Here is a 24,908-nt window from a genome sequence, read left to right on the forward strand (position 1 = left end):
AGATAAGTTTTTTTGCTTTAGAATAAAGAGATAATTTTCTTACGAAGGCTTCGCACTTTACCTCGATTCAAAGCAGAGCCTTTGGGAATCTAAGAAGTTGGTTCTCAAACGAGAGAGACTGGATCAGAGAAGACGTAATACGGGCAGAAAAATAATTCACAAAAATGTTTATTGACACCTTAATTTAAACTTAAGACATCTCTTTGAAAACGTAACTACACCAAATCTTCAAACTGTATAATGTAATCAACACGAATAGTATCGCTTTGTTAACTTTAAGCAACTATCATAATCTCTAATTTATCAGTTACAAAAAATTCTTGGAGTTTTTCGATGACAATCTTACAACTTGCCATTAATCAATGATATCTCTCCCGTTTTTTTAAAGCTGCTCTTCAAATCCCGTGCAATGATCGGGATTAATTAAACAAAGTTTAAGTATTCTCATTAACTGTTGCGGATCACTGTAGGATATTGTGGGGAGGAGTCACACGTCAATCTCCGATAGGAGCGAAAGGGTTAAAGAGCCAAGGTCAACGAATGTTACTTTGGTAATTTCAGCAATGTCGAGCTAGTCACAGAATTTCCTTTAAAATCAGATTTGAGCGCATATCGATCGAGCGTTATGAAATCAATACTATGGTGATTACAATGTCAAATCAGAACAAAGAAAAACGTCACAGTTCGCCAATAGGGACACAAAAAGAGTAAAAATAAAACTCAGCGAAGCGCGGGAAAACGCGTGTGACCAAGTCGTGATTGGTGAAAGCTTGTATCTGATTGGCTGGGAAGGTGGCGTAAATTTTTTAAACCAGTCACAGAGCACATTGAAGCGAAACTAATGCAATCCCTGATCATTTTCGACATACAATTATAAATTGCTGAAATCAAAACTAAACAGAATTACCCAAGTTCTTTGACAAAGCCCCATTCAAACCTTCCTCAATCGTATGCAGGCAAAGGTTATCCACCACTGTGTACATCAATATCATAAACAATCTGTAATATCTACCCATGATAATTTAACTAATGTTTCTTCTTCCTCTTCTTCTTTCGTTGCTTATTTGGTCCATGAAATCTGTCTTCTTCAGGACCAAACTGCCCGAAGAACGCGCGCATGAAATTCTCAAAATCCCTCTCTTCTGATCTGCAATCAAACAGGCCAAGCATTATTAATCAGTCGCCAGTGATCCGGCCTTTATTTGGCGGCTGGTTGTTACTGACCACTCACAGTATAGAAAAGTCAGTACAGCAAAAAAGACATGGAACTGAATGACAAACCTGGAATTGAAGCCGCTCTGCTGCGTCTGACGAGTCTTGAGTTTCAGATGGACAGTATGAGGGTTGGCTTCCACTCGTCCGATACCCTTTTCATCAAAACAAACAAAAATATTAAACAAGGAGAAAATTGGACTAAAAATAGTTATGATCAACACATAGACCGTCTATGAGAGCGCGACTAGGGACTAGGGACTAGGGGGTTTTAGTATGCTCCTGCCCCTCCCCCCCACACTCGAAACGAAAATGTCATGGGTGAACAAGAGTTGAGCACAGCTGAAACGGCTCTGTGGGCGCTATCTTAAATTCGAGAAGTAGAGAAATTGGTGTGGGGGGAAGGGGCAAGAAAACAACTTTTCCTTACACTCCCACCCCTCCCTTCCGACGTTAACCGAATTCGAACATAGCAGCTCATAAATTTATTGCTTACTTGCAGCATAACGTAAATTTGGGTTCCCCTAATCATCTGCAATGCCTGTATTGCTATCTAGCCATTCAGTTTATAGGGATAAAACAAGATGCACACCTGACAAGCCGCCCACTCCGTGACATCAAATATTTCACCCTCCATACAAGCGTAAAAGTGCAATTTGTAGCCAAGAAAGCTACTCTCTGCCCATAGATCTCCCTGAAAAATAGAGAATAAAGGAGTGTAAAATTGATCACCTTGTTCAACTTGTGCTAAATGAAAGACATTAGGAACTTTAAGGCAAGTTTTCAAGAAACACTTAACGGAAACTAAAGCATTAGAGCATGAAAAACAAAAAACAAGTTTTCAGACGCAGAGCCCTCAGCCACACTCACTTCTCACCCTTCTGTTACGATTGGCCAAAAAATAAACACAGCCAATCAGGACAAATACCGACACCACAACGAAAGCCAATGAAAGCTCAGAGCATGACTAATCGATCTCGAGCGCGGGAAAACATGGATTGCATTGCAATGAGGTTTACATCTGATTGGTTACAGAAGAGGCGCGAGTTTCTCTGACCAATCACAGAGCGCGGTAAAACAAAACCAAATTCATCCCAGATTACTTGCGTCCCTCGATTGAAGTTGCTCTTAATTAGTCTTAAAGTTACCAGAGCCGTCGCCCTACAAATGTGTGCAAGTACCTCTTTAGCAGCATGTCTTGTGTTGCAGCGACTACAGTAGCGAGCTGTCAAAATAAACCGGTCTGTGTTGTAGCGGCGGTGTTTTCCGTCACACACGTTACAAGGTAAGGAGTTCTGCATCTGTTTTTAAGCAAACAACGTCAATGAAGTATTCATTACCGCGTTACAAAAATCTGCTGAGTAATTCTCCTTTCCCCCATTACGAGAATTAAGAGGTGCATCAAGACTGTGCCATTCAGCAGATAAGTTTGTCTAATTGAGCGTTTTTCAGCTGAAGGTGAATAAACTAAAACAAAAGTTATCACATCTTCCAATCATCACAAAGGTTAAAATCATTGTTAGCCAATGAGAACTCAGAGTGAAAATAAGCATGCCACCAAAAGCGCGGGAAATGCTGGTAATCAAGTCTCGATTGGCTTTCGTTTTGCGCCTGATTAGTTTGAAGGATGACGCAAGTTTTCTCGACCAACCACAGAGCCAAATAAACCAAAACACTGTTACCCTTGACCTCTTCCGAAACTCCACTGAACACACACACACAAAAAAGAAAACAAGAAAACACTCCGCTACTGACGCGGTTTGAATTTCACCATCGCGCTCCGTTTTTCTTAATGCACCCTTAAAAAGAGGACCCAGATTTTTTCCACGTCCCACGTTTGAGTATGATATATAATATCTTTCTCTAGCAAAATACTGTACCTCTTGCATCTTTTTTCCTAAATCAGCGAAAAACTGTTCTGGACTCGTATGCCGACCGTAACGTTCCTGCTACAATAATTATTCAGCAAAAAGGGAGAGAGAAAAAATTCCTGTTAAAATCCTCAAGAAAAAATGTATAAGAAAAAAATCTGACATCTTTTGTAACCTGACTCTCGTAAGGTCCAAGAAACAACTCATTGGCTTAACCTGGGAACCAGTCTAACAACAGTTGCTATATAAACGACTCATTGGCTTAACCTGGGAACCAGTCTCTCTCCACCATTTCACTCACCCTTTCTTCTGCCCTCATCTTCCAAGCTGCTTCGACATCATAACTGGCACGCTTCTCCTGTTAAAAAGACATTGGACGAACATTGGACGAACATTGGACGAACATTGGACGAACCAGGGCTCGACACTAACGGTAACCCACTAGCCACAGACTAGTAGAAATTCAGTTTTAGCTACTGGTTTGTGATTTCCACTAGCCAGTTTGGCTAGTAAACAAACTGAAATTGTTGTAACATCTAAGTTGTCACTAGCCACTTGGCGAGTAAGTTGAAAAGTTAGTGTCTAGCTCTGCAAACGAGCAACATATCCTTACTTTCATTGGTGTGCCTGTGGCAGTAACAGACATCGGTATATTCAGAGGTAACTTGAAGCCGTGTCAACCGTCCATGACCTGCTGGTTTTTTGTTTCATTTTCTGTTTATTTGTTTGTTTGCTTGTTTGTTTGTACTGTTTTATTTTTTTTGAGGGGGAGGGGCAAATGAGGCAAAAATAATAGTCATTACGATCTACGCCCCAGAGCGCCTTCTGTTTCCAGTCTCCATCAGAGTTAAGTAACGAATTACTGTTCAGCTACAATGAATATATGAAGTTCATATATTTTGAACTGCGGTATTAGATACGTATGATGCGCGATCCTCGCAGTAGAGAGCGCTATTTATGCAATAGCGAAAATTAGACCTGAAAAAAATCAGGCCTGTACGGGATTCGAACCACTGACCTCTGCGATACTAGTGCAGCGCTCTTCCAATTGAGCTAACAAGCCAACTGGGAGCTGGCTGTTAAGTTGATTCGTAATAAACCCGTGATGATAAATCAGATACAATGAATATATGAAGTGATTTATCATCACGGGTTTATTACGAATCAACTTAACGGCCTGCTCCCAGTTGGCTTGTTAGCAGAAATTGGTAGAGCGCTGCACTAGTATCGCAGAGGTCAGTGGTTCGAATCCCGTACAGGCATAATTTTTGTCAGGTCTAATTTTCGCTATTGCATAAATAGCGCTCTCTACTGCGAGGATCGTGCATCATACGAATTACTGTTCATTAGAAAGTAAAAACGACCTTCATTTGAATAAACTCATGTACTGCATGTAACCATTTGTTATCACTCAGTGATTACATATGAACAATAAATGACTCACAGGATCACTAAGAATGTCAAATGCATTGGCAAGTGTCTTAAAAGCCTCATCTGCTTGAGGGTGGGTATTCTATAAAACAGAAACAAAATGAATGAGAACGATGAAATACACTTGAACAAGACTTCTTTTAATAAGGCAATATTTAAGCAAAGCAAGATCTAAAGGGACTATTTAACAATTACTCGCCATGGGCAAAGTGAATATTGTTGAATTATTCAACAATGTTCATTGAGCCTCAGGCAAATACAGTCCAATCTATGTTTAGTGGTTCTCCACGGGGAATGATGAGGTGACCGCTAAATAAAGGTTCACCGCCTAATAAAGGTTCCTCAGTAAAGAGGTATTATAAAAGACAATTAAAAAAAAACGCGATTTTTATTCTATAGTTTACCACTTGATGTACAAAAGCTGGCTTGAGAACAAAATAAAGTTTAAGTGAATCAGTGACATTTCCTTTTGTACAACTTCTTTCTCAAATTTTCATTCAAGGTACACAAATTTGACAGGGCAATGATGGGGTTAAGATTGATCATAAATTCATGTTCTGTTATTTTATTTTTACCTATTCATTTATTTGTTTATTTTTTTGCGGGGGGGGGGGGGCACTGTAACATCAGGCCTTTTAAAGTGCGAGCCATTTGGGGGTTGCATGACGAGATTAGGCAACCAACTTAACCCACCTTGTCTGGATGGATCAGTACAGCTAATTTCCTGTATTGCTTTCTGATGTCATCTTCCGTAGCATCGCTTGGTACACAAAGGACACTACATATGAAAAATAGAAATCAATCAGTTACTAGATCATTTTTCCATACCAGGTACCCGTCGTCTGGCCCGGTGATTTCGTCGAAGTCAAGGTACCTGCAGAGCTACGAGCCGAATCCACAATTGCGTTAGAGCCTGCCCCCACCTCCTGGCTCCAACCACAACTGGTAGTCATCATAGACGGTAAAGCCCGCATAACGAACGGACACCGACAAACCACAGGCCATTAGACGGCACGAACAGATCTGCTTCGCCCGCCACACTACTCAAGATGTTCCAGTTATCAATCCCTCCCAAGTCCCTTCTCCCCCCCTCGCAGCCAAAGGTCAACACTCCATACTCCCACGGCGTTCAGTACCAACAGCGTCTGAACAACCACTCATCCAGTGAGCATGCCAAGAATCCCAGAGGCCTCGTACCACCCGAACCCCAGATCAAAGTTGGCGATCTGGTCTATCTAGTGTCAGACCGGAACAAGCTCCACGCCCGAAACCGCAACCTCGTTACAGAGATAAACGACCCATGGTGTTTTGTCAAGAAGTTCTCCGGCTGTCAGTTGAGAGCTTCTTCTTACAAGGTCAAGCTGTCCGAAAGCTACGTCGTCCCCTCACAAGTCAACTCCCCATCTTCTTGCGTGAATCGAGCAGATGATGAAGGCCACGATGAACAAGCGTCCGTTCCCGATCCCCCTCAACCACCGTTGGACATCACTCATCCGTTCGATACCAACCCTGAATCCTTGGACTCCTCTATCCCATTCCCTCAAGGCGACGGTGGAGAAACCCTGTCCGATCCTATGGAACCCGAAGTTCCCAGAGCCCCGGTCGAACCCGACGTGTCCTACTCTAACCCTGACGAAAGCTGTCCGCAAGCAGCCCCTCCAAGGCCCCAGCGGTCCCGTAAACCGCCATCGTACTTGAAAGACTATGTCATGTATTAGGGTCCTACCACTTTCAGCATTCATACTTTTGCAGAATCCCTGAGCCGTTGTTATTATAGTTTGTTCTCGTTAAGGAACGAAAAAGACGTTGCGCCAGCAGGTTGTCCTGCGGTGTTTGTTTAGTTTTATGCGCGCGCTCATACGAGTGACGCCTGACTGTTTTCTCTCCATTGTGTATCTGCCATCTTGTTTCGCCGTGAATGAATAAAGCGTATTCGTTGTGTAGATCGCGTTACTTACTGGCGAATCTTTTTTAAAATTCATATAAATATCAGTTTAGTGCAGTGCTCCTGTACCAACCTGTAGGGATCACTCTCTTTATTTTGCAACATGAGCATCACTGCAGAATCTCCTACGAAAGATAACAGACAAAAAAACAAAATCAGACATTAAGTGCCCAAACCTAGGGTGGCTTTCAAGGGCCATCCACCTACAAAAATTTTCATGACTTTATCGCGCGATAAGTTTTGCTAAGCCCATTCATTCAAAAAATTTGCAATGAACATTATCGCGCGACAGATAAACTTATCGCGCGATAGGACTTATCACGCGATAGAACTACTTATCGCGCGATAGAACAACTCATCGCGCGATAGAGTGTTCTATCGCGCGATAGAACAACTTATCGCGCGATAGAACAACTTATCGCGCGATAGAACAACTTATCGCGCGATAGAACAACTTATCGCGCGATAGAACACTGTATCGCGCGATAGAACACTGTATCGCGCGATAGAACACTGTATCGCGCGATAGAACTACTTATCGCGCGATAGAACAACTTATCGCGCGATAGAACACTGTATCGCACAATAGAACAACTTATCGCGCGATAGAATAACTTATCGCGCGATAGAACAACTTATCGCGCGATAATTTTATTACTAGCTCTCATGACCCCACGACCATTAGCACGTGGTCACATCCATAGCAAGATGGCGGACCAAGTTTCGAACGTGAGTAATTGTCCAAGAAATAAAGACTTTTATTCTTGATTTTTGAGCAAGAGACGGTAATGTTTGGGTTAAATTAAATCATATTTCTATGCTTTCTACGCCTTGTATTCATAAACAATCTTTCACCTTATACACCTTATAAAACCCCAGGCGGCCCAAGCTCTCTTTGAGAACCACACAAGGAACACAATTTGCATATCGATTTATCAGGATTTGTATGGGATTCTCTACAAGATAGCCATAAAGATAGTTAAAAGTGAAAATATTAAATAAAAATGGTTTACCTTATTCCATACGTGTGTTGCTTGCTCCTTCTTTAGTTATTTTACTGATTTCGCTTGATTTAATCGTTTTTTTTTTTTAATCCTAGTTTTCTCTTCTTAGAAATATAAGGCGTAGAAAGCATAGAAATATAATTTAATTTAACCCAAAGATTACCGTCTCTTGCTCAAAAATCAAGAATAAAAGTCTTTATTTCTTGGACAATTACTCACGTTCGAAACTTGGTCCGCCATCTTGCTATGGATGTGACCACGTGCTAATGGTCGTGGGGCCATGGGAGCTAGTAATAAAATTATCGCGCGATAAGTTGTTCTATCGCGCGATACAGTGTTCTATCGCGCGATACAGTGTTCTATCGCGCGATACAGTGTTCTATCGCGCGATAAGTTGTTCTATCGCGCGATAAGTTGTTCTATCGCGCGATAAGTAGTTCTATCGCGCGATAAGTTGTTCTATCGCGCGATAAGTTTATTTATCGCGCGATAATGTTCATTGCAAATTTTTTGAATGAATGGGCTTAGCAAAACTTATCGCGCGATAAAGTCATGAAAATTTTTGAAGGTGGATGGCCCCTGAGAGCCACCGTACAAACCACAGCGGACCCAAATTATCTTTAAAAAATTCTCATTACCATTCTTAGGTAAATCATAAGTTTGCCCATCTGAGCATGCCTTCCTTCTTTCTCTCTGTTTCCAGCGGAGTTTAAACAACGCTGACAGTTTCTTTCTTCCCTCAGCTAACCATCTGTCCACTGGAACAAAATGCAATGTTCTCCTGCATGCCCAACAGCTAGCAAACCAAAAGCTAGGGTGAAAAAAAAAAAATAAAGCTAGCTGTGTTTAAATTTCCAAAAGTTTGTACTTCAACATAAAGGGAAAATTATAATAATTTTAATTCACACGTTTTAGAACAGATCTCTGAAAGATACAAACTGTAAACTCACCAACAAACGAAAAAGCCAAAAACCAATGCCAGAAGAAGTAGGATGTAGTAGAAAATAGACTTCACTGTCTGACCACTCTTACTCAAAACTGCTACACCTTCAAGACAGCATACAAATATCAAAATGTCACAAGTTACACTTTTAGAACGAAGAAGAAAGGACAGATGGTGAAGAAAGTGAGGACAGAGTGATGTAAGAAGGAAAGGAAGGAAAGAGGAAGGAAGTGCTGGAGGATGGACCAAGAAAACAGGGAGATAAAGCAGGAAGGGCTAAGGGACAGAGAGAGGAAGGAAGAAAGGAGAGAGGAAGAAAGGAGAGAGGAAGAAAGGGCTAAGGGACAGAGAGAGGAAGGAAGAAAGGAGAGAGGAAGAAAGGAGAGAGGAAGAAAGGAGAGAGGAAGAAAGGAGAGAGGAAGAAAGGAGAGAGGAAGAAAGGAGAGAGGAAGAAAGGAGAGAGGAAGAAAGGAGAGAGGAAGAAAGGAGAGAGGAAGAAAGGAGAGAGGAAGAAAGGAGAGAGGAAGAAAGGGCTAAGGGACAGAGAGAGGAAGGAAGAAAGGAGAGAGGAAGAAAGGAGAGAGGAAGAAAGGAGAGAGGAAGAAAGGAGAGAGGAAGAAAGGAGAGAGGAAGAAAGGAGAGAGGAAGAAAGGAGAGAGGAAGAAAGGAGAGAGGAAGTAGAGGCAGAGGGACAAAAAGAAGGACAAGGTAAGGTAAGAAGTAAGGCAGAGTGTAAGGAAGAAAGGAAGGAAGAATGGAGGGGAAAGACAGAACCAGGGAAGATGAAAGGAAGAAAAGGGGGAAAGAAGAAAAGAAGAATGAAGGGAGGGAAGATGGTGTTAAGCAAACTGAACAATACCTGTGCAATAAAGACTAGAGGTCAGCTTAGACAAGTTAAACTCTGTGCGAACAGTTCTCTCTGTCTTGGGTTTAAATCGTGACCTCTCTCTGACATGTGTATCCAAAGGTCTTCTTGTTTCAGTGGCATCTACACTCTTTACCCTGTGACTGACTTTAGATTTCGTACCAGCCTTAAACCGTGATCGCCTATGAGAATCAGTTCTTTCCTTGAAACTCTTAACATGTTCAGTGTCAATTGAGGACTTGGTGTCACTTTCAACTTTGTCATCCACCTTCGAACCTCCACTGAAACTTTCCTGGTGAAATCTACCCTCACCAAATGACTTCTTGTCTTTCATCATTCCACCTTTGCTGAATGATGACCCCAAACCTCCAACCTCATCAGTCAGTTGTTCTTTTGAAGAAAAATCAACAGAGTGTTTACTATCTTTTACATTACATTTGTTGCTTTCTGTAACATTCTGAGTAGATTTAACCTTTGATAGTCCATTGCTTGAAAATGATGAATCAGAGCTTGTCCCACAATTAGCATCCATGCCACCTCGGGAACTTTCTTTCCTTGCTTTAGAATCTGTCTTTACACTCTTAGCCTTTCCATTGCCAAAGTAATTCTGAAGGTTTCGATAAAACTCTTGTTGAGATGCAGAAAGAGGTGTCTTTCCAGACTGTCCATTTTTCCTGTTACAAGTACAATTATTCATAGATGAGTTAGTACTTGAGATGCAAGTACCATTTACAAAGTGAATTCTGTTCTTTGTGGCATTACAAGGTTGAGGCCTGCCTTCCTTCAGTTGCCCACATTTTGAACAAATATCACAGCTAATTTTAGATTCGGGTTTCTTGGAATTTGCCTTTTCTTTCCCTGAGTTATTTCTTTGTTTCTTGTCTTTGATATCTGTTACTCCACCAAAACTGTCAGAATTTTCCAAAGGTGTAGATACCCCCTGATTCAAAACATCTGATTCACAGCATGATGACTCTTCTTTCAAATCACTATTTAACATATCATAGTATTCAGCCCAGTCGTCTGGAGCCATTTCACGTGCTGCACATAACTCCTCAAGAAATCTTGAATCCAAGTCTTCATCATAGTTGCCACTGTCATCATAATGCCCCTTAGGGTATTTTTCCCTTTGGCCAATAAAATCATCTACTAAATCATCACTGTGATTTTCTTGTTTATGATTGCAAACACTGCTATCCTCATTTAATGCTTCCTGTGAACTAATGGGTGTATTTAGCGATGAACTGAAAAAACTGTCAACTTCATCCCCATCTTTGTGCTCAAGATCTTGTTTGGAACTTTGACTTCCAGAACTGTACCACATGTCCTCACTCGTCTGAGGAAGATCAATTTCAGTTAGTCCATCGATTGGGCTACTTGGAGTTGTCTTCTTTCGATAACTTCTGTTTACATAGGTGGCCCAAGGATTGTCAATGGCTGCTTGTTCATCAACATGGCTGTGAGAACAAGGGGAGACATCTGGATCTTTGCCTCTTACATTCTGTACATTCCAGTCAGCAAAATAACTTTTCTGTTTTGTTTTCCCACAGCTTGATTTTGGCCTGGAGACACTAGCAAAGCTCAATCGTTGTGGCTTGTAGTCTAAAACATCTGCGTTTGCCTGAAAGTAATCCAGTGTTTCCTTGTAGACTTCACAGTCAGGTTTTAACTGATAAGCCTGGAATGAAATAAAACTTCAAATTACATATGCACATATCTTTGAACAGGAAGTAAGAGAAACTAATTGATGATGAAAATAAAGAATTATTGACAGGTCATCAACTTTTTTTATCTTAGCTGCCATTTATTCCCTTCTAGATCACTGATAAACAGAATATGGTGTTGCACTAACATTAACTCTTTGATCTCTGAGAGTAGTGAATAGCATCTAAATTCTCCTTAGAATATCACCCCTGAGTCAAACATCAAGGTCATGAGAATAAGGAAAATGATCACCAACTCAAGAAGCTCTTGATTGTTAAACAAAATTCTCCTTGTCAGCACCTTAGGAAATGTATAAAGAACAGAATGGAGAATATGCACTTTGATGTTAGAGTGTAAAGGGTTAAGCCAAGATCCTTTAGCTGATCACTCTTTCTCTTCACTTTACCAATTTACCAAATAATACAAATGTATATTGAAACTGTAACAGGAATTTACATCCTGATCCCTTCTTAAAGTTCAAAGGTTAATTCAGCTTAAAAAGATCCCTGAGATCATGATGTAATTTACAGAAGCATTCCAAAAGTTCAATATCTCAGATCATGTGAGTTTTCTACATTGATCTATAGGAGAATGGCAATGGGAAAATTGAGATGGGAAGGAATGGGTGAAGTTTAACTTGACCCAAATATAGCTACAGCAGCTGTAACTTTCAATCAGAGGTCACCTCATTTAAATGAAAAAGCCACAAACCTTTTCAAATAATCTAATGGCTTCAGGAATCTTGCAGCAATCCACTAAAAGTAGAGCCTGATCATAGAACTTCTCAGCTCTTTCACTGCAAGATGAAATAACATAATACTCTCTTAATACTTTACAAATAATAGAGCTTTACATATACATTGTAGTTCAATTTTATCCTTGGTTCAAATTTTATTTTCCTTTGTTTCAAACTCATTATCATACATTAACATGACCGAGAACAAAGGAAAATAAAATTTGAACAAAGGATAAAATTGAACTACAACACATACCTAAAAAAACTTATTTCATGGTCTTTAAATATTGCCCAAGACATTTGTAAATGGTCCTTCAGTCAAATAGATAATGGATATTGGATAGGTAGTTTATACCACACAAGTGAATAATAATAATAAAAGCTTTTCATGTGCACTGATAGGGCAGTTCAGAAGTGAAAAGCAAGTACTAGCTGAGACAAAATAGCACATCAAGAGTTTAATTTCTCACCATTTTTTCATATATTGAAAGAAATCAACTTAAGGTTTTTTGGGATCTGTGTGGTACTAAAACAAGTATTCACCCCAGTGTCAGTGAAAGAGGTGGATATTTACCTCACCACTTCATGGCACACTAAATACCCATCACTTTTCACCTCCACTTTTGGTGAATAATTGTTAATAACCAATCTCACTGCCTCTGTTTAATTTTCGCTTAGAAACTGGTCATGAGGGGGACCAATTGGTAGGGAAACCATCAATCCTCTGTTCACCTGCAATAATTATGGTTTCTGAGGTTGCTGAGATGAACGACATGCAACTATCAAAATTTTGTCCTGGGAACTCTGCTTGAGTGTTCTTATGGAAAATTTTTGGCAAAATAACTAGGAAACACCCACACTTCACCATCATCATGCATATAAATATTTAACAATAGCAAAAATGGCAAAAATGATCAACTACCTTTCAGACTAAGGCTTTGTCTTGGAATGGCATGGGGTAATACAGAAATCTCTAGCGTTATTCAGATCTTGTTCGAAAGAAATAAAATGTCCCACACCAAAGATCATATCCTTCTTAAAACTATTGTACTGAATTTTTTGCATAGAAAAGAGCAGCAAGGTGAGATCTCAAAAACTGAACCTGACTGTTTATCTTGGCTCCTCAGAAGGGACCCTCTACCTGATTAACAGTAAATTAACACCAATAACCTTGATTATAAACTGAAGAAGCCATATCTCTTATTAATCAAGCATGAGGGCCGTACTGGGAGAATATTGGCCTGAGGTCTTGACAGTACGGACCGAGCACAGCGAGGTCCGTACAAAAAAGACCGAGGGCTGATATTCTTCCAGTACGGTCCCAAGCAAGCTTGGTTAATAAGAGATTTATTATACGACTGAAGTTCCAAGGGACACAGGTGCAGTATCATTCGGGACCATTCGGGACAGTGCCCGGTCCAATACTGAGGGAATATTGACTGGCAATAGAGCATTTTGATTGGTTGATTTTAGTTATTGGCCCTCTGACTGCCCGAGTCGTGTAATAAATACCATTATTGGCTACACAAAAATTATATCATACTGCTCTTCATACAATAGATCTTCCGCTCAAAATGATGTAGTCCAAACTTTTAAAAAGTGAAGATGTTTACAACTTCCTCACCTCGTTTCGGTTTATGATTAACAAATCCCGATTACCAAACGCCTACACATGCATTCATTTTAAGAGAAGCCCAGCATCAAAAGAAATGCAATTAGAAAAATTTGTAATCGACTGACTAAGTTGTTTTTACATGAGCAACTAAGCGGATATTTAGTCGAGACGAAAACTCGTACCTCAGACAATTCACAGACACATCTAAGGAACATGTCCGCGCAGTATTGGTTCATTTGAAAGGGCTTCAAAATTTCCATTTGATAAGGAAGGTTTGGTTACGGTACGTTTCTTTCTAAAAATTACATTTTCAGCAAGAAATGAAGAAACACAGTTGAAGACAAACAAGAATAAGGACAAATAGAGCGAAAAAATCAAAATAGCGTTGTCTCTAAATAAACCACTCGAGCTTGAAAATGATACCCCATAACCATTTGTTTTTTACCTTCGTTCATCGCTTGAAAACTTTTCAGAAGCTTCCATAGCTTGTCAATACAATCCGTCGTGAAAGATCATCTTGCAATGACATGGCAATCTTTCATTTTCGTGATTACAACCGAAAAAACGGACCTCGCGATCACAATCTCGTCACGCTGATAAAGAAAATTTGGCAACCTCATAACGAGGGCCCCCACGTACAGCGGTGCTACATATTTCGCGGGAATTTCATAATACGGACGTACAGTTGTTCCAGTTCTCCACGGTCAAGGATTGGAAACGAGGCTGACTCAGTCTCCCCTGTCTTCTGACAGACGACACGTGTATTCAACATGGCGGCGTTCGAGGCCCTTTCTCGAATGGGGAAAATTTCTTTAATATTCATCTCGATTTTTCTATTCAACATGTATATAGCTACGGCGTCCACCATAAGAGGAGTGGCACTTACTAGTAAGTAGATTACGGCTTAATATGAATTTATTTGCTTATTTTCGACGTTTAATAAGGAAAGATAACATCTAGTACTGACATTACTGGACAGAAAAAAGTGACTAATGTCGCATTTTGATTTCTTTGCACAATGCATGTACCTCTCAACACGCAACAAAAAAAACTGCTATCTCAAGCACCTGATTTGATTTAATGGCAGTGTTATGCACTTTAGATTTTTACAATGTAGAATTTCTTAAATTGGCGATGCGTGAAAATCGCATAGGCTTAATTATGCCTGCTTCCGATTTTTTTTCTTTAAATAATTGCGCTATCGGCTACAGTCATTCATGGTTTATAAGATGTGTGTCGCTGAATGCTGAAATCGTATCATTTTTAAAACCTATGGACAAATTCTCTCAACCCTGTAACTCCCAAGAGTGATCAAGATAGAAATTCTCCTTCCAATATCAATACAATATCAAGCAAACAAGTAGAGAGATATAAAAAAAACAAATTCTCCCAACTTAGGTCCTAAGAATGGTATGGCAGATAGAGAGAAAATTACTAATGAGATCTTGGGAGTGAAACAGTTAACAGTTTCTTTGGATGCATTTCTTTGTTCACTGTTCTTGACCTCCAGGTGCCAGTAATTTGAATAGTGGATAATGCTATCCACTGGATAAATCCCTATCTGTTGTACAGTGCAGTACATTTCGTTCACATTTCTCTGCTGGATAGTGATATATCCATTGGATAGAGTTATCCGCCCATCAAATAGCCCATTTCCGATTTACCCTTGGCCTCATTTTCAAAATGAGTCCTGGTGGTCATCTTTTCATATGATTATGAGTTTTCATTCACATGCAAATTAAACTCATTTTCGCAAGAATGGTTGAGCACCAGGCCTTGTTTTGAACAAGAGGCCAAGGGTAATTTGGAAATGGGCTATTATCTGATCCTGGTCATTAGTAATGTTCTGATTTTTCTCCACCTGCCTGCTTGTCATTGTATTACAACTGTAAGGATTATTTGTATACAGATCATCTCTGGCTGGTGAAGAGTTAACTGGGGAGCCTGCACTGTAATCTGATACTGCATTCTTAAAGACTAGTATGTTCTTTTCAGGCAAAGGGAACTAGGAAATAATGTAAATGTATTTGTCTTTTCAACTCTCAATGAATAAAAGAAAAAGAGAATTAAGATATATCCCTGATGCTGAAATTTTCAGTTTGAACCACTCTATATTTAAAGTGTTTTATGACATTTTTTAAGCCATTGAAATGACTTTGATGTACAGTTCTTTTTCTTTTTGTGATTTCAGGGTTACCATTTTATGATCCATCCAAGGACTTCACCTGTTTGGATAAATCTGTGACTGTTCCATTTAGTAGTGTAAATGATGATTTTTGTGACTGTGCTGATGGGACAGATGAACCAGGTCTGTGCAACTGTCTATACTAATTCCAGCGTGAACTAGAAATGTCCTGTGTACTAAGGGGTCTAGAATGAAACAGTTGCAAAATTTCTCATCTCTCACTGCTATGATATTGGAAGGTTTAACTCCCAAACCTAAATTTGTAATATTACATTTAGGTTGATTTGTTGTTGTGTTTGAGTTTGTCATTGCTTTGAGAGTTTTTTCCCATCCCAAAATACCCCAAACCAACTTAGAACAACACTATATATCAAATTTTCCTTGTAACTCACTGTTGGTTTACAGCAATACATTTTGTAACAAATCAATTTTTTATTACTCTGCTGTTTCATAATTTTAAGGCACATCAGCTTGCACTAATGGAAAATTTCACTGTACAAATGCTGGCTTCAGACCCTTAAACATTCCATCTTCCAGAGTCAATGATGAATTATGTGGTATGTTGCTATCCTCTTTCTAAATAAATGGGCACTTTTGATGGTTAGCCAACATTTTTTTTTAATAATGCTCTATTATGACCATAATGCAAGGCTCGAAATTAAAAAAATTCCAAGTCGCCTTTTGGCAACTATCAGAGAAAAAAATGGTCGCCAAGTGCAAAAATGCAGTTGCCAGATAGTACAAGAACAGAAATCAGATGAGAGCCTAATTCAATTGGCATTCTTGTTCGCCTTCTGGTGGATTGTGGCTGCAATTGTGGGGTAGACCGAAATGCTCGATCTTGAATGACTTAAAACATGAAAACACAAAAGAAGAAACTCCAAAAGACTTTAGCATGACAATCTTACCTTAAGCAGTCAGCAAAAAAAGTAATGAGAACATTTCAGGGCTACTTTAGCAAGGAGAATATGTCACATCGCACGCAAGAAATCGTACAAAGACATCAAACATTTATCAAACATGGCGGAGAGGCATTTAGTACCAGACCTCCTGTTCTCAATGGATTAATTTTAAATTCAGAAGCTTTTCAACAAAATATTGCTCCTGCGATCACCATGAAGAAGCCACTGTAATGTGTCGTCTCGGAAGATACAATTTGAAAGCCATTTCAAGTTTTAGCTTAAAGATAAACAGACTTAATTTGCATTTCCTTCGGCAGAAAAGCAGAAACGCATAAACGAGACTTAAGAAATTTTTCTCATCTACAATCTTTTATTTATCAGAGGAAGTTAGTTTAGTCACCAAAGTGGCGACTAAACTCGAACTTTTAGTCGCCAAGTTAAATGATTTAGTCCCATTGGCGACCATATCGGTCGCAATTTCGAGCCCCTGTAATGAATATCAAGACTAAACTTCCAAATTGTATTTCAGACTGTTGTGATGGTAGTGATGAATATGATGGTACTGTGACCTGTCCAAATACTTGCAAGTAAGCACACTCAAAAAATTTTCTTGTCACTGTTATGCAGGGCTGTGCTCTAGCAGCACCTAGTGGCCCTTGGCGCCTTAGTTTTGCTCTTGGGCGACTCAGGAATCCTATTTTTTTTTTTATAAAAAGCATAATGCTGGTCACCCTGGATTTCACAGTTTAAGAGCACTGGGCTCCCTTCAATTTTTGTTAGAGCACAGCCTTGTGTTATTTGTGATCTGTATTTGTTCAAGAGAGGTCCGTGGTGTTAGAGGTCAAGGTCAAGGTCAAGGTCAGGGTCAGGTGATTTTGCAGTATGAAAATCCTGATAAGCTTTTGCTAGCTTGCAAGTAGTGTGGCCCTCATCATAAGAACTGTGGTGCCCGTGTTTGGTTGCAAGGTAGTTAAAAGCAAAGGCCCTAATCCTTACCACCCTAACATCAGCATGCATATTCTCCATACTGTTCTCTATACATTTCCTAAGGTGCTGACAAAGAGAATTTGTTTTACAATCAAGAGCTTTTTAAGTTAATGGTCTTTTTCCTTATTCTCACAGCCTTGCTGTGTGATTCAGGGGTGATATTTTGAGGCAAAATTAGATGCTGAAGTCAAAAAAGGTTGAGCAAAATGAGTCGAGGATCTGGTACAAGTAAAGAGGCACCAGATCCCTTGCAGACCTTTAGCCAGCTGGCTTTGCTTAAGGCCTTGCCTTATGTAGGCAAAGAAACACTTGTGCAACAGTGCTAATGATGAGGCCTGCCCCCAGACTGGGCTTTTGTAATGAAGCTCATGACATAACTAAAAGTAGTTTCTATATATAAACTTTAACTGGAGATAAGTTGTACCCTTTCTCTGTGAATCGCACTCAGTTTGCTAAACATTGACCATTGCTGACTTGAGCCGAGAAGAGAAAGGAGAGCAAGATGCCTGTTACCAATTCATTCAGTGCTGAATTTGTTGCCTGGGTGAAAGTTTGCATGGCAACATTTTATAACCTAAGGATTCAGGTTTTCTTTTTGTTAGTCTGTTTGTGTACCTCCTCTTTTCAGGTCTGCAGTCTCTCTTTATGTTTTCTGTAACTCTGAAGTAACATATTGGCTAGAATGGTGTGCAAATTTTGTCTATGAAAGGCACATGTATTTGTGACATCTTTTAGGGAACTTTATAAAGAGTTGTACCAAAAACAGAGAGAAGAAGCTGAACTGGCAAAGCAGGTTAGTGGATCAAAATCTAGAGTATCTGAATATCTGTCATATACTTGTGTGAGCACTTTTCATTCAGATTCCTTTACAAGAAAGATGAACCCTCTGAAATTTGCCTTGCTCCCAACATGTGGCTTGGTGGGTCAGTTGATAGAAGTGTCCAATTAGTACCTGGGAGATACCCTGTATGGATTTGAATCCTGTCAAAGCCTGAATTTTCAAGCTTCTTCCCTGCAATTGCTTAAATTGCAGTCCATCTGCAATTTGGATCATTTCTTTACTTGATGATATATGCTTTTCTTATCTTTTCTTTGCCTGCCATTTATGAAGTTTGATTTTCTTTTTAAGGGGCTTGCTATAAAACAAGATTACAGTCAGCAAGGTCAGGGAAAGAAAGAGGAAAGAAAGGTATGGTTACACCACTTGTGAACCCTTCAACCCCCCAAGAGTGATAAGCATCTGAATTCTCCCAACAGCATCACCCCTGAATCAAACACTTAAAGTCATGAGAATTAAGGAAATTATTATGAGGTCCAGAAACTCTGAATTATTAAACAAATTCTCCTCATAAGTACCCCAGGAAACATATAGAGAACAGTACAAAGAACTTGTAGGTTGTGAAGGGTTAAAATGTTCTGGTAACAAAGTATTTTTATGAAATTTCACTTACACTCGGTATTTATTTAAAATTTGAAAAAAATCAGATGAAGAAAAGGCACCAAAACATCCAAACTAAATTCTGAAATTTCACTTACACTCTGTATTTTATTACACAGCAAAAGCTTGAAGAATTGAAAAAAGAGCTGGAGGAGAAGAAAGCTATTGTTGAAAACTTGAAAGGTAATGACATATTTAAAAAGCTACTTTTTGTCGTTTTATGTGACAGAGGTGAAGTTGTAAATGCATTTTTTTGTGATGGCAGCTAAAAAAGAGGAAGTTGAAGCAGTTGAAAAGGAAGCTAAGGATAAACATGAAAAGGAGTGGGAAGGTGAGGGACAGTATGAGGTGGCATTCATGACATAAATACTGCAATAGTGTAAAATGTTTGTGTTTTGCTTAAAGAGATGCAGTGATCTTAAAATGTGCCGATCAACTCAAAGCAGGGACATTTAAACACCATTCAAGGCTGTGTTCTAAGAAAAATTGAAGGGATCCTAGTACTCTGAAACTGTGAAATCCAGCATGCCCAGCATAATTATTTTTTTAATCAAAAAACTCGGATTTCTGAGTTGCCCAAGAGCAAAGGGGCCTGGGACCACCAAGCCACTGGCTGCGGCTAGACCACAGCCCTGCTATTTTTGCCTTGTGGGATGGAATGTTAACAAACCAATCTATAAATGTTCAAATGCCTGAATTGATTGCCTCATAATCAGCATCGTATTTGTCTGGTGTTTTCGTTTTTAGAAACCAAAGCAAAAATTGTGGCAGAAAGAGATAAAACATCCGCTGAGACTTCATTCAAAGCTCTGGATACAGATGAGGATGGACGGTAATTCACTTTTATCATCTCCCACTTGTAATTTCCCTCCTTGTATTTTAATTTTTTTTATCAAATTGAAGAGAATAATTCAGCACAAATTAATTGTTTACATGAAATCTAAGTGGAATTTCTTTCTTGTAGAGTGACAACACAAGAGGTTATTAACACTGATCTTCTGGATAAAAAGTATAATGAAGAAGAGGCCAGGGTAATGCACAGTTAATGCAATATGTTGAAACAAGAAAAATTTAGTTTGGATGTTTTGGTGCCTTTTCTTTATCTGATTATTTTCAAATTTTAATTAAATACCGGTATCGATATTTTTTCAGGAGTTGCTAGGAGGATATGAGGAATCAGATTTTGAAGGGTTTTTTTCTGCATTATGGAGCACTTTCAAGGAAAAACTTGGTGCCAAGCAGGTATTGCTATCATAGCTTTTGTTAAGGGTATGTAGAGACTTTTTGCTTTTGGGAGAAACGTGGAGAATGTTTGTGAAATTTTATAACTATGTAACATAGATTTCTCTTTAAATCCCAACCTTGAGACAAAACAGAACTTAATACATTCCTACATAATGATGAAAACATCGCTAGTAATTTTTTTATAATTTCTTTAATGTCCTTGTTCTGTGATTTTAGCCCCAGCCACCACCAGTAGATGGATCAGTAACAACTGAGGGAGAAGATAAACCAACAGAAGGTTTGGTTTGAAATTTGTAATGGATGTCGTTTTATGTGACCAATATAGACAAAAGAGCGTGAAAATCAGAGTATAGAGTAATTTGGATATATCAACAAAGTTGAAATGGTAAATTGGCCACCGTAACGATTACAAAAGCTGACGTTTCGAGCGTTAGCCCTTCGTCGGAGCGAATAGAGAAATTATGGGTTGTGTGTGCTTTTAAAGGAAGAAAATGGAGCTACGTTATTGGTGGGAAAAGTAGAGTAAAGAGTACTTTTCAATTGACTGTCGAAAGTGATCAAGGATTGTACTGGTCTTACTTTACTTCCCTTTGGGATTGATCGAAAAAAAATTGCTCCATCCTCCTCAACAATCAGTTGCAAAACTGAAACCGATCGCAACTTGGCTCTCGTGTTTTCCCGCGCTTGAGGCAGTTTGCTTGTTTCCACCTAAGGGAAGATAGTACAGCGTATTCCTAGGTAATCAGAACATCCAGAAAATCACTAGGAGCCAATGAGAACTTGCATTTAAAGCGTGGGAAAACGCCAATGACCAAGATGCAGTTGGTTGTAGCTTTGCATCTGATTGGTTGAGAGGGGTTGGCGCATCTTTTCTGAGCCAATCAGACAGGGAGATAATGCAAAACCAAAGCAGTCCATGAGTCATTTCGAATCTTTTGAAAATTGCTCCATTGGTTCCTTCTGACATTTTCCTTCTCCCTGGTTAGCCATCGTTACTACTTGAGTTTTGGTTTTACGGCACTAAGTCGAACAGGGCTCTAAACATGACCTATCCTTATCCAGCAGGTGATGTACTCGAGTCTCCTCCCCCTCCTCCTCCAGTTGATGAAAATTTTGATGATGAAGATCTTCCTGACGTTCCCGGTGAAGAAGATGACGAGGATGAAGACGAAGATGATGATGATGAAAGAGACGAACACGTGGACGAAACCAAACAGGAGGCCGAGAAGAAAATACCTGAACAAAACCCAGAGGGTGCGTTAACCACTTAACTCTATAACACCCACAAGTGATCGACTTGTAACTTCTCCCTACGATATCCCTACATTGTCTACCAAACAGGTAATGAGAATACACAAACTTATCAGGTAGAAGTTGTTATCTTAATGTTACATAAATTCTCGAAACTAATTTACAAGCAAATATGTAGCAGCTAGGGGGGAGAATTCGTAATTAATCTTGGGAGTTACAGAGTTTAGAATATACAATGACTGCAATCTTATTAGCGCGCCTTTTGAAAAATTTTTTTACGAGGGCCGCAAGCGATGGCGCGAGCAAGTTTTCTGATTGTAGAATTCCGTTGTTTTTCAACTCACTAACTTGTCAATAACTTTGCAGATAGCAAAGATGATGATTTAAAGATGCCTGACTATGACGAGGAAACAAAAGCAAAAATTTCTGGTAAGTGGAAGGTTTATTGGTGCTTAAACATTGGTTACATTGTTGTTTGCAGTGTGCTTTCTGCTCTCGAACTCGTTTTAGTCTGACCTCTCGTCTCCGATCTTCGCGATCTTCCTCCCCGTGAAGAGGCTACGTTCTTCGGAAGAGGTTCGTGGGCTCATACATCCCGGCCAGTGGCTGCTCATAGAGCTTTGGTGTGAACCAAGCCTTTTTGGTTGACGCTAACAGTCTTCCGCTGTGGTATCTTTGCCAGGTCGAATTTTTTTTTTCTAGTGCCTTTTTTCCCTTCATTTCTTTTTTCTCCATATTTTAGCTGCTGATGATGCTAGAAAGGAGTTTAATGAGGCAGAAACAGCTTCAAACGACGCAGAAAGAGAAATCAGGTTTGAAGATTCTTAAAGAAGCTGTTCGTTCGGTTGCTCGCTCGCTCGTCCGTTAGTTCGTTACTTTCTCCGTTTATTTTTTTAACTTTCTCGTCATACCGTAGCTGTTTATGCATTCATCGAGTTGTCATATTTTTCCCCCATTTTAGCGACCTTGAACGAACGTTAAACCTGAACCTTGGTCAGCAAGAAGAGTTTTCACCCCTTCAGGGACAATGTTTTGAATACACCGACAGAGAGTAAGTAATACAATGCCAGACTAAAAACATACGAAGTCCCTCCGGAATTTAGGGGATCATGTTCGGTGCATGGGGGGATAAGCTAGGTGCAGGGTGTCTGTTTTGCCCTTCTAGTATGCAACAGACCTGAGCCGAGTCCAAGACTTAAGTAGCACTTTTAAGAAATTATTTGATTGTTAATTAAAATAATGGGGCAAGTTCTAAAGAACCTGTGGTGCTGTGTAGATGGGAGTAACAAGGTAATTGGATTTTTCAACTGAGTCGATAAAGTAAATTGGCCACCGTAAAAAGTTTCAACGCTGACGTTTCGAGCGTTAGCCCTTCGTCAGAGTATTGTATTGTTGGTGGTGGTGTTTTTTTTTTTGTTTTTGTTTTTTTTTTTCTATTTTTTTTTCTGTTTTTTGTTTGTTTGTTTTTTTATTTCTGCATGGAAAGTAGATTATTTCAGCGTGAAAATCCTGTTTATGCTAGTGTGTGTGTTCACAATTGTTAGGTATGTGTACAAGCTGTGTCCATTTGACAGAGCTTCACAACAGCCCAAAGGTGGAGGCTCAGAGACTTCTTTGGGGTGAGTTCACTGGGAGCCGTTGAACCCAGGCCAAAATGGTGTCTGTTGAATGCTTTCAACCCTCTTACATCTTCCCAAACGAGAAGAAAAACTTGTCATTTATTAAACAAGAATTAAAACTTGTCATTTATCAAACAAACCATTCTTTTTATTAAGTGTTTGTGAAGCTAAATAACGAATGCATGAACAGTTTATAGAGTTATTACCAGTGATCAAAGATGTGAAATTCACTCGTGGTCGTACCATTCGCAGAACGCACAATATGCTGCCCAAAAGCGTGATTACGTGGAGAAAAATTCTCTTCTGGGTTTATCAATCACCCCCTTGTATTCAGTTATTGTTAAAGAAGGAAAAAAACGTTTAGGGCCATCATTGAAACCTTATGAATAATTGGAACTAAGTTAATCTGAAAGTCGCAGATCTGGTAACCTTGTAATTTTGAGGTGAATCTTTTGTAGGACATGGGGAGAATGGACTGGAGACCCGAATAAGTACAGTCGTATGAAATACTCTGGAGGACAGAGCTGTTGGAACGGACCTAGCAGATCAGCCGAGGTGAGTAAAGATTTGCGTTAAATGTCACCTTCAAAGTTTACGAACTAGTCTTAGACGCTTTTCTAGAGGACGTGGTGAAACCGAAGCCAAGTAACCAAAACGACCAGTCAGAACGAATGAAATATCCCAAGGAGCCAATGAGAACTCAAGTTGAGACGAGTAAACTGTCAGAAGCGCGGGAAAACGCGAGTAACCAATCGTGCTTGGTTTTAGTTTTGCATCTTAGTTGAGCCGGTGGCGTGATTTTTTTTACCAATCACATTGCGTACTAAACTAATGTAGTATTGTAGTCCATACTTGATAGAAAATTCCTCAAATGCTGTCCTTTTATTGTCGTACCATCGTTTACCCGTCTTCTACAAGCAATTGTTTAGAGAGAGTATTCAATACTTTTTTGCGACTCAGTCCCTCTTAAAACCTAACCAAAGGGATCAAAAAATGATTACGTTTTCCTGATAATTTCCTTTACCCATGGAAGAGTTTCAACGAGACTCGAACTCATAACCTGCAAAATTCAAGAACAAAGTGAACTTCCTTATGACACAAGGTCTAGCGAACCCGGCGAATATGTTTTAGTTATACAGAGAAATGTTCCCTTTTCATTGCAGATAATCCTTCGTTGTGGCTCAGCCAACGAGCTCGTACAAGTATCAGAGCCGAGCAGATGTGAATATCTCATGGAATTTAAAACTCCCGCAGCTTGTCAAGACATTGATATAGAGGGCGCTCATGCGCATGAACATGGCGGAGAACTGTAATCTGAAAGGACTTATTTGTACAGAATTTTCTACCAGAAACGAAACAAATATTGATACTGTAAATTCTGAAAACTCTGATTTTTTCATAATTACCAGAACTCAAGTTCTTGCAGGTCTTAAAGGGTGTTAACTGATCAGATATAAGCGGTAACTGACTTCTCCCAGCTGGTGCAAAAAAAAAGAAAGTAGAGACCTTAAAGGAGAACAGTGGTGCTAGGATCATACAAACTCCAGATTCTCCCCATTGTTGGTATAAGAAATGTGTGGATAAGTGCAGTGAGATTCTATATGTCGATAACAGGTCATGATCTTTCAATTACAAAAACACAAGTTAAAACAGGCGTGGTGAGATATTTGATACATGGATACCTCACGAGTTAGGAAATGATGAAGTTACTTGCACCAAATCAGGAACTGCAACTAAATCTCAAGCTGGAATGTCAGACCTCAATTGGCATGCGAATTCGCCTTGCTTTGTAGTTTTAATTTTAATAAAAACGATTCCCTTTGTTTGAAATAATGATTTAAAATGGAGTGATTTTGTATTGCTTTTTTACGACATAAATGGCCACCTTTGGGGCGGTTAAGAAACGTTTCTGGTCGAAGCAGGGTAAAGTTTACTGGGGGATTCATTGTTTATAT

The 24,908-nt window shown here is 39.5% G+C and overlaps 3 protein-coding genes across 5 annotated transcripts; 2 read left to right on the forward strand and 1 right to left on the reverse strand.

The window, feature by feature from the left end:
- Positions 1-152: 152 nt before the first annotated feature.
- Positions 153-13,957, reverse strand: LOC111321246 (uncharacterized). 2 transcript variants are annotated; one of them, XM_088738207.1, is made up of 14 exons: positions 13,772-13,957; positions 11,687-11,771; positions 9,266-10,949; positions 8,414-8,510; positions 8,102-8,274; positions 6,533-6,584; positions 5,208-5,292; positions 4,528-4,596; positions 3,385-3,441; positions 3,093-3,158; positions 2,394-2,513; positions 1,805-1,906; positions 1,282-1,367; positions 153-1,147 (listed from the first exon to the last, which is right to left on the reverse strand). In XM_088738207.1, the coding sequence occupies exons 1-14, from the start codon at positions 13,807-13,809 to the stop codon at positions 1,027-1,029; spliced, it is 2,835 nt and encodes a 944-aa protein (XP_088594333.1). In that variant the 5' UTR covers positions 13,810-13,957; the 3' UTR covers positions 153-1,026. The 2 variants fall into 2 exon arrangements, with proteins under 2 accessions (XP_088594333.1, XP_088594332.1); XM_088738206.1 differs by having other exon boundaries at positions 3,093-3,161; positions 13,772-13,956.
- Positions 8,578-9,118, forward strand: LOC148721130 (uncharacterized). The gene is made up of 2 exons (XM_088739104.1): positions 8,578-8,589; positions 8,696-9,118. Exons 1-2 carry the CDS (start codon positions 8,578-8,580, stop codon positions 9,116-9,118), a joined length of 435 nt encoding a protein of 144 aa, XP_088595230.1.
- A 100-nt stretch (positions 13,958-14,057) lies between the features above and the next one.
- LOC111321229 (glucosidase 2 subunit beta) lies at positions 14,058-24,786 on the forward strand. Of its 2 annotated transcripts, none has more exons than XM_022924052.2 (19): positions 14,058-14,214; positions 15,518-15,634; positions 15,973-16,068; positions 16,943-17,000; positions 18,136-18,193; positions 18,530-18,589; positions 18,958-19,021; positions 19,104-19,169; positions 19,586-19,670; positions 19,803-19,869; positions 19,991-20,080; positions 20,300-20,360; positions 21,146-21,337; positions 21,701-21,763; positions 22,077-22,146; positions 22,296-22,385; positions 22,879-22,953; positions 23,412-23,508; positions 24,117-24,786. In XM_022924052.2, the coding sequence occupies exons 1-19, from the start codon at positions 14,097-14,099 to the stop codon at positions 24,264-24,266; spliced, it is 1,677 nt and encodes a 558-aa protein (XP_022779787.2). In that variant the 5' UTR covers positions 14,058-14,096; the 3' UTR covers positions 24,267-24,786. The 2 variants fall into 2 exon arrangements, with proteins under 2 accessions (XP_022779787.2, XP_022779788.2); XM_022924053.2 differs by having other exon boundaries at positions 21,149-21,337.
- The last annotated feature ends 122 nt before the right edge of the window (positions 24,787-24,908 follow it).

The sequence above is a fragment of the Stylophora pistillata genome, chromosome 11 (genome assembly GCF_964205215.1).
Source record: "Stylophora pistillata chromosome 11, jaStyPist1.2, whole genome shotgun sequence".
Lineage (NCBI taxonomy): Eukaryota > Metazoa > Cnidaria > Anthozoa > Scleractinia > Pocilloporidae > Stylophora > Stylophora pistillata.

Bases quoted from the DNA above. Each gene is read 5' to 3' on its own strand.
- LOC111321229 (XM_022924052.2), top strand. From the start codon at position 14,097: ATGGCGGCGTTCGAGGCCCTTTCTCGAATGGGGAAAATTTCTTTAATA. The intron at 18,590-18,957 runs GTATGGTTACAC...TTTATTACACAG, and splicing joins GAAAGAAAGAGGAAAGAAAG to CAAAAGCTTGAAGAATTGAA. The intron at 21,338-21,700 runs GTGCGTTAACCA...ATAACTTTGCAG, and splicing joins ACCTGAACAAAACCCAGAGG to ATAGCAAAGATGATGATTTA.
- LOC111321246 (XM_088738206.1), bottom strand. From the start codon at position 13,809: ATGGAAGCTTCTGAAAAGTTTTCAAGCGATGAACGAAG. The intron at 3,442-4,527 runs GTGAGTCATTTA...TCTTTTTAACAG, and splicing joins TTGACATTCTTAGTGATCCT to GAGAAGCGTGCCAGTTATGA. The intron at 2,514-3,092 runs GTACAGTATTTT...GCTTAAAAACAG, and splicing joins TAGGAAAAAAGATGCAAGAG to ATGCAGAACTCCTTACCTTG.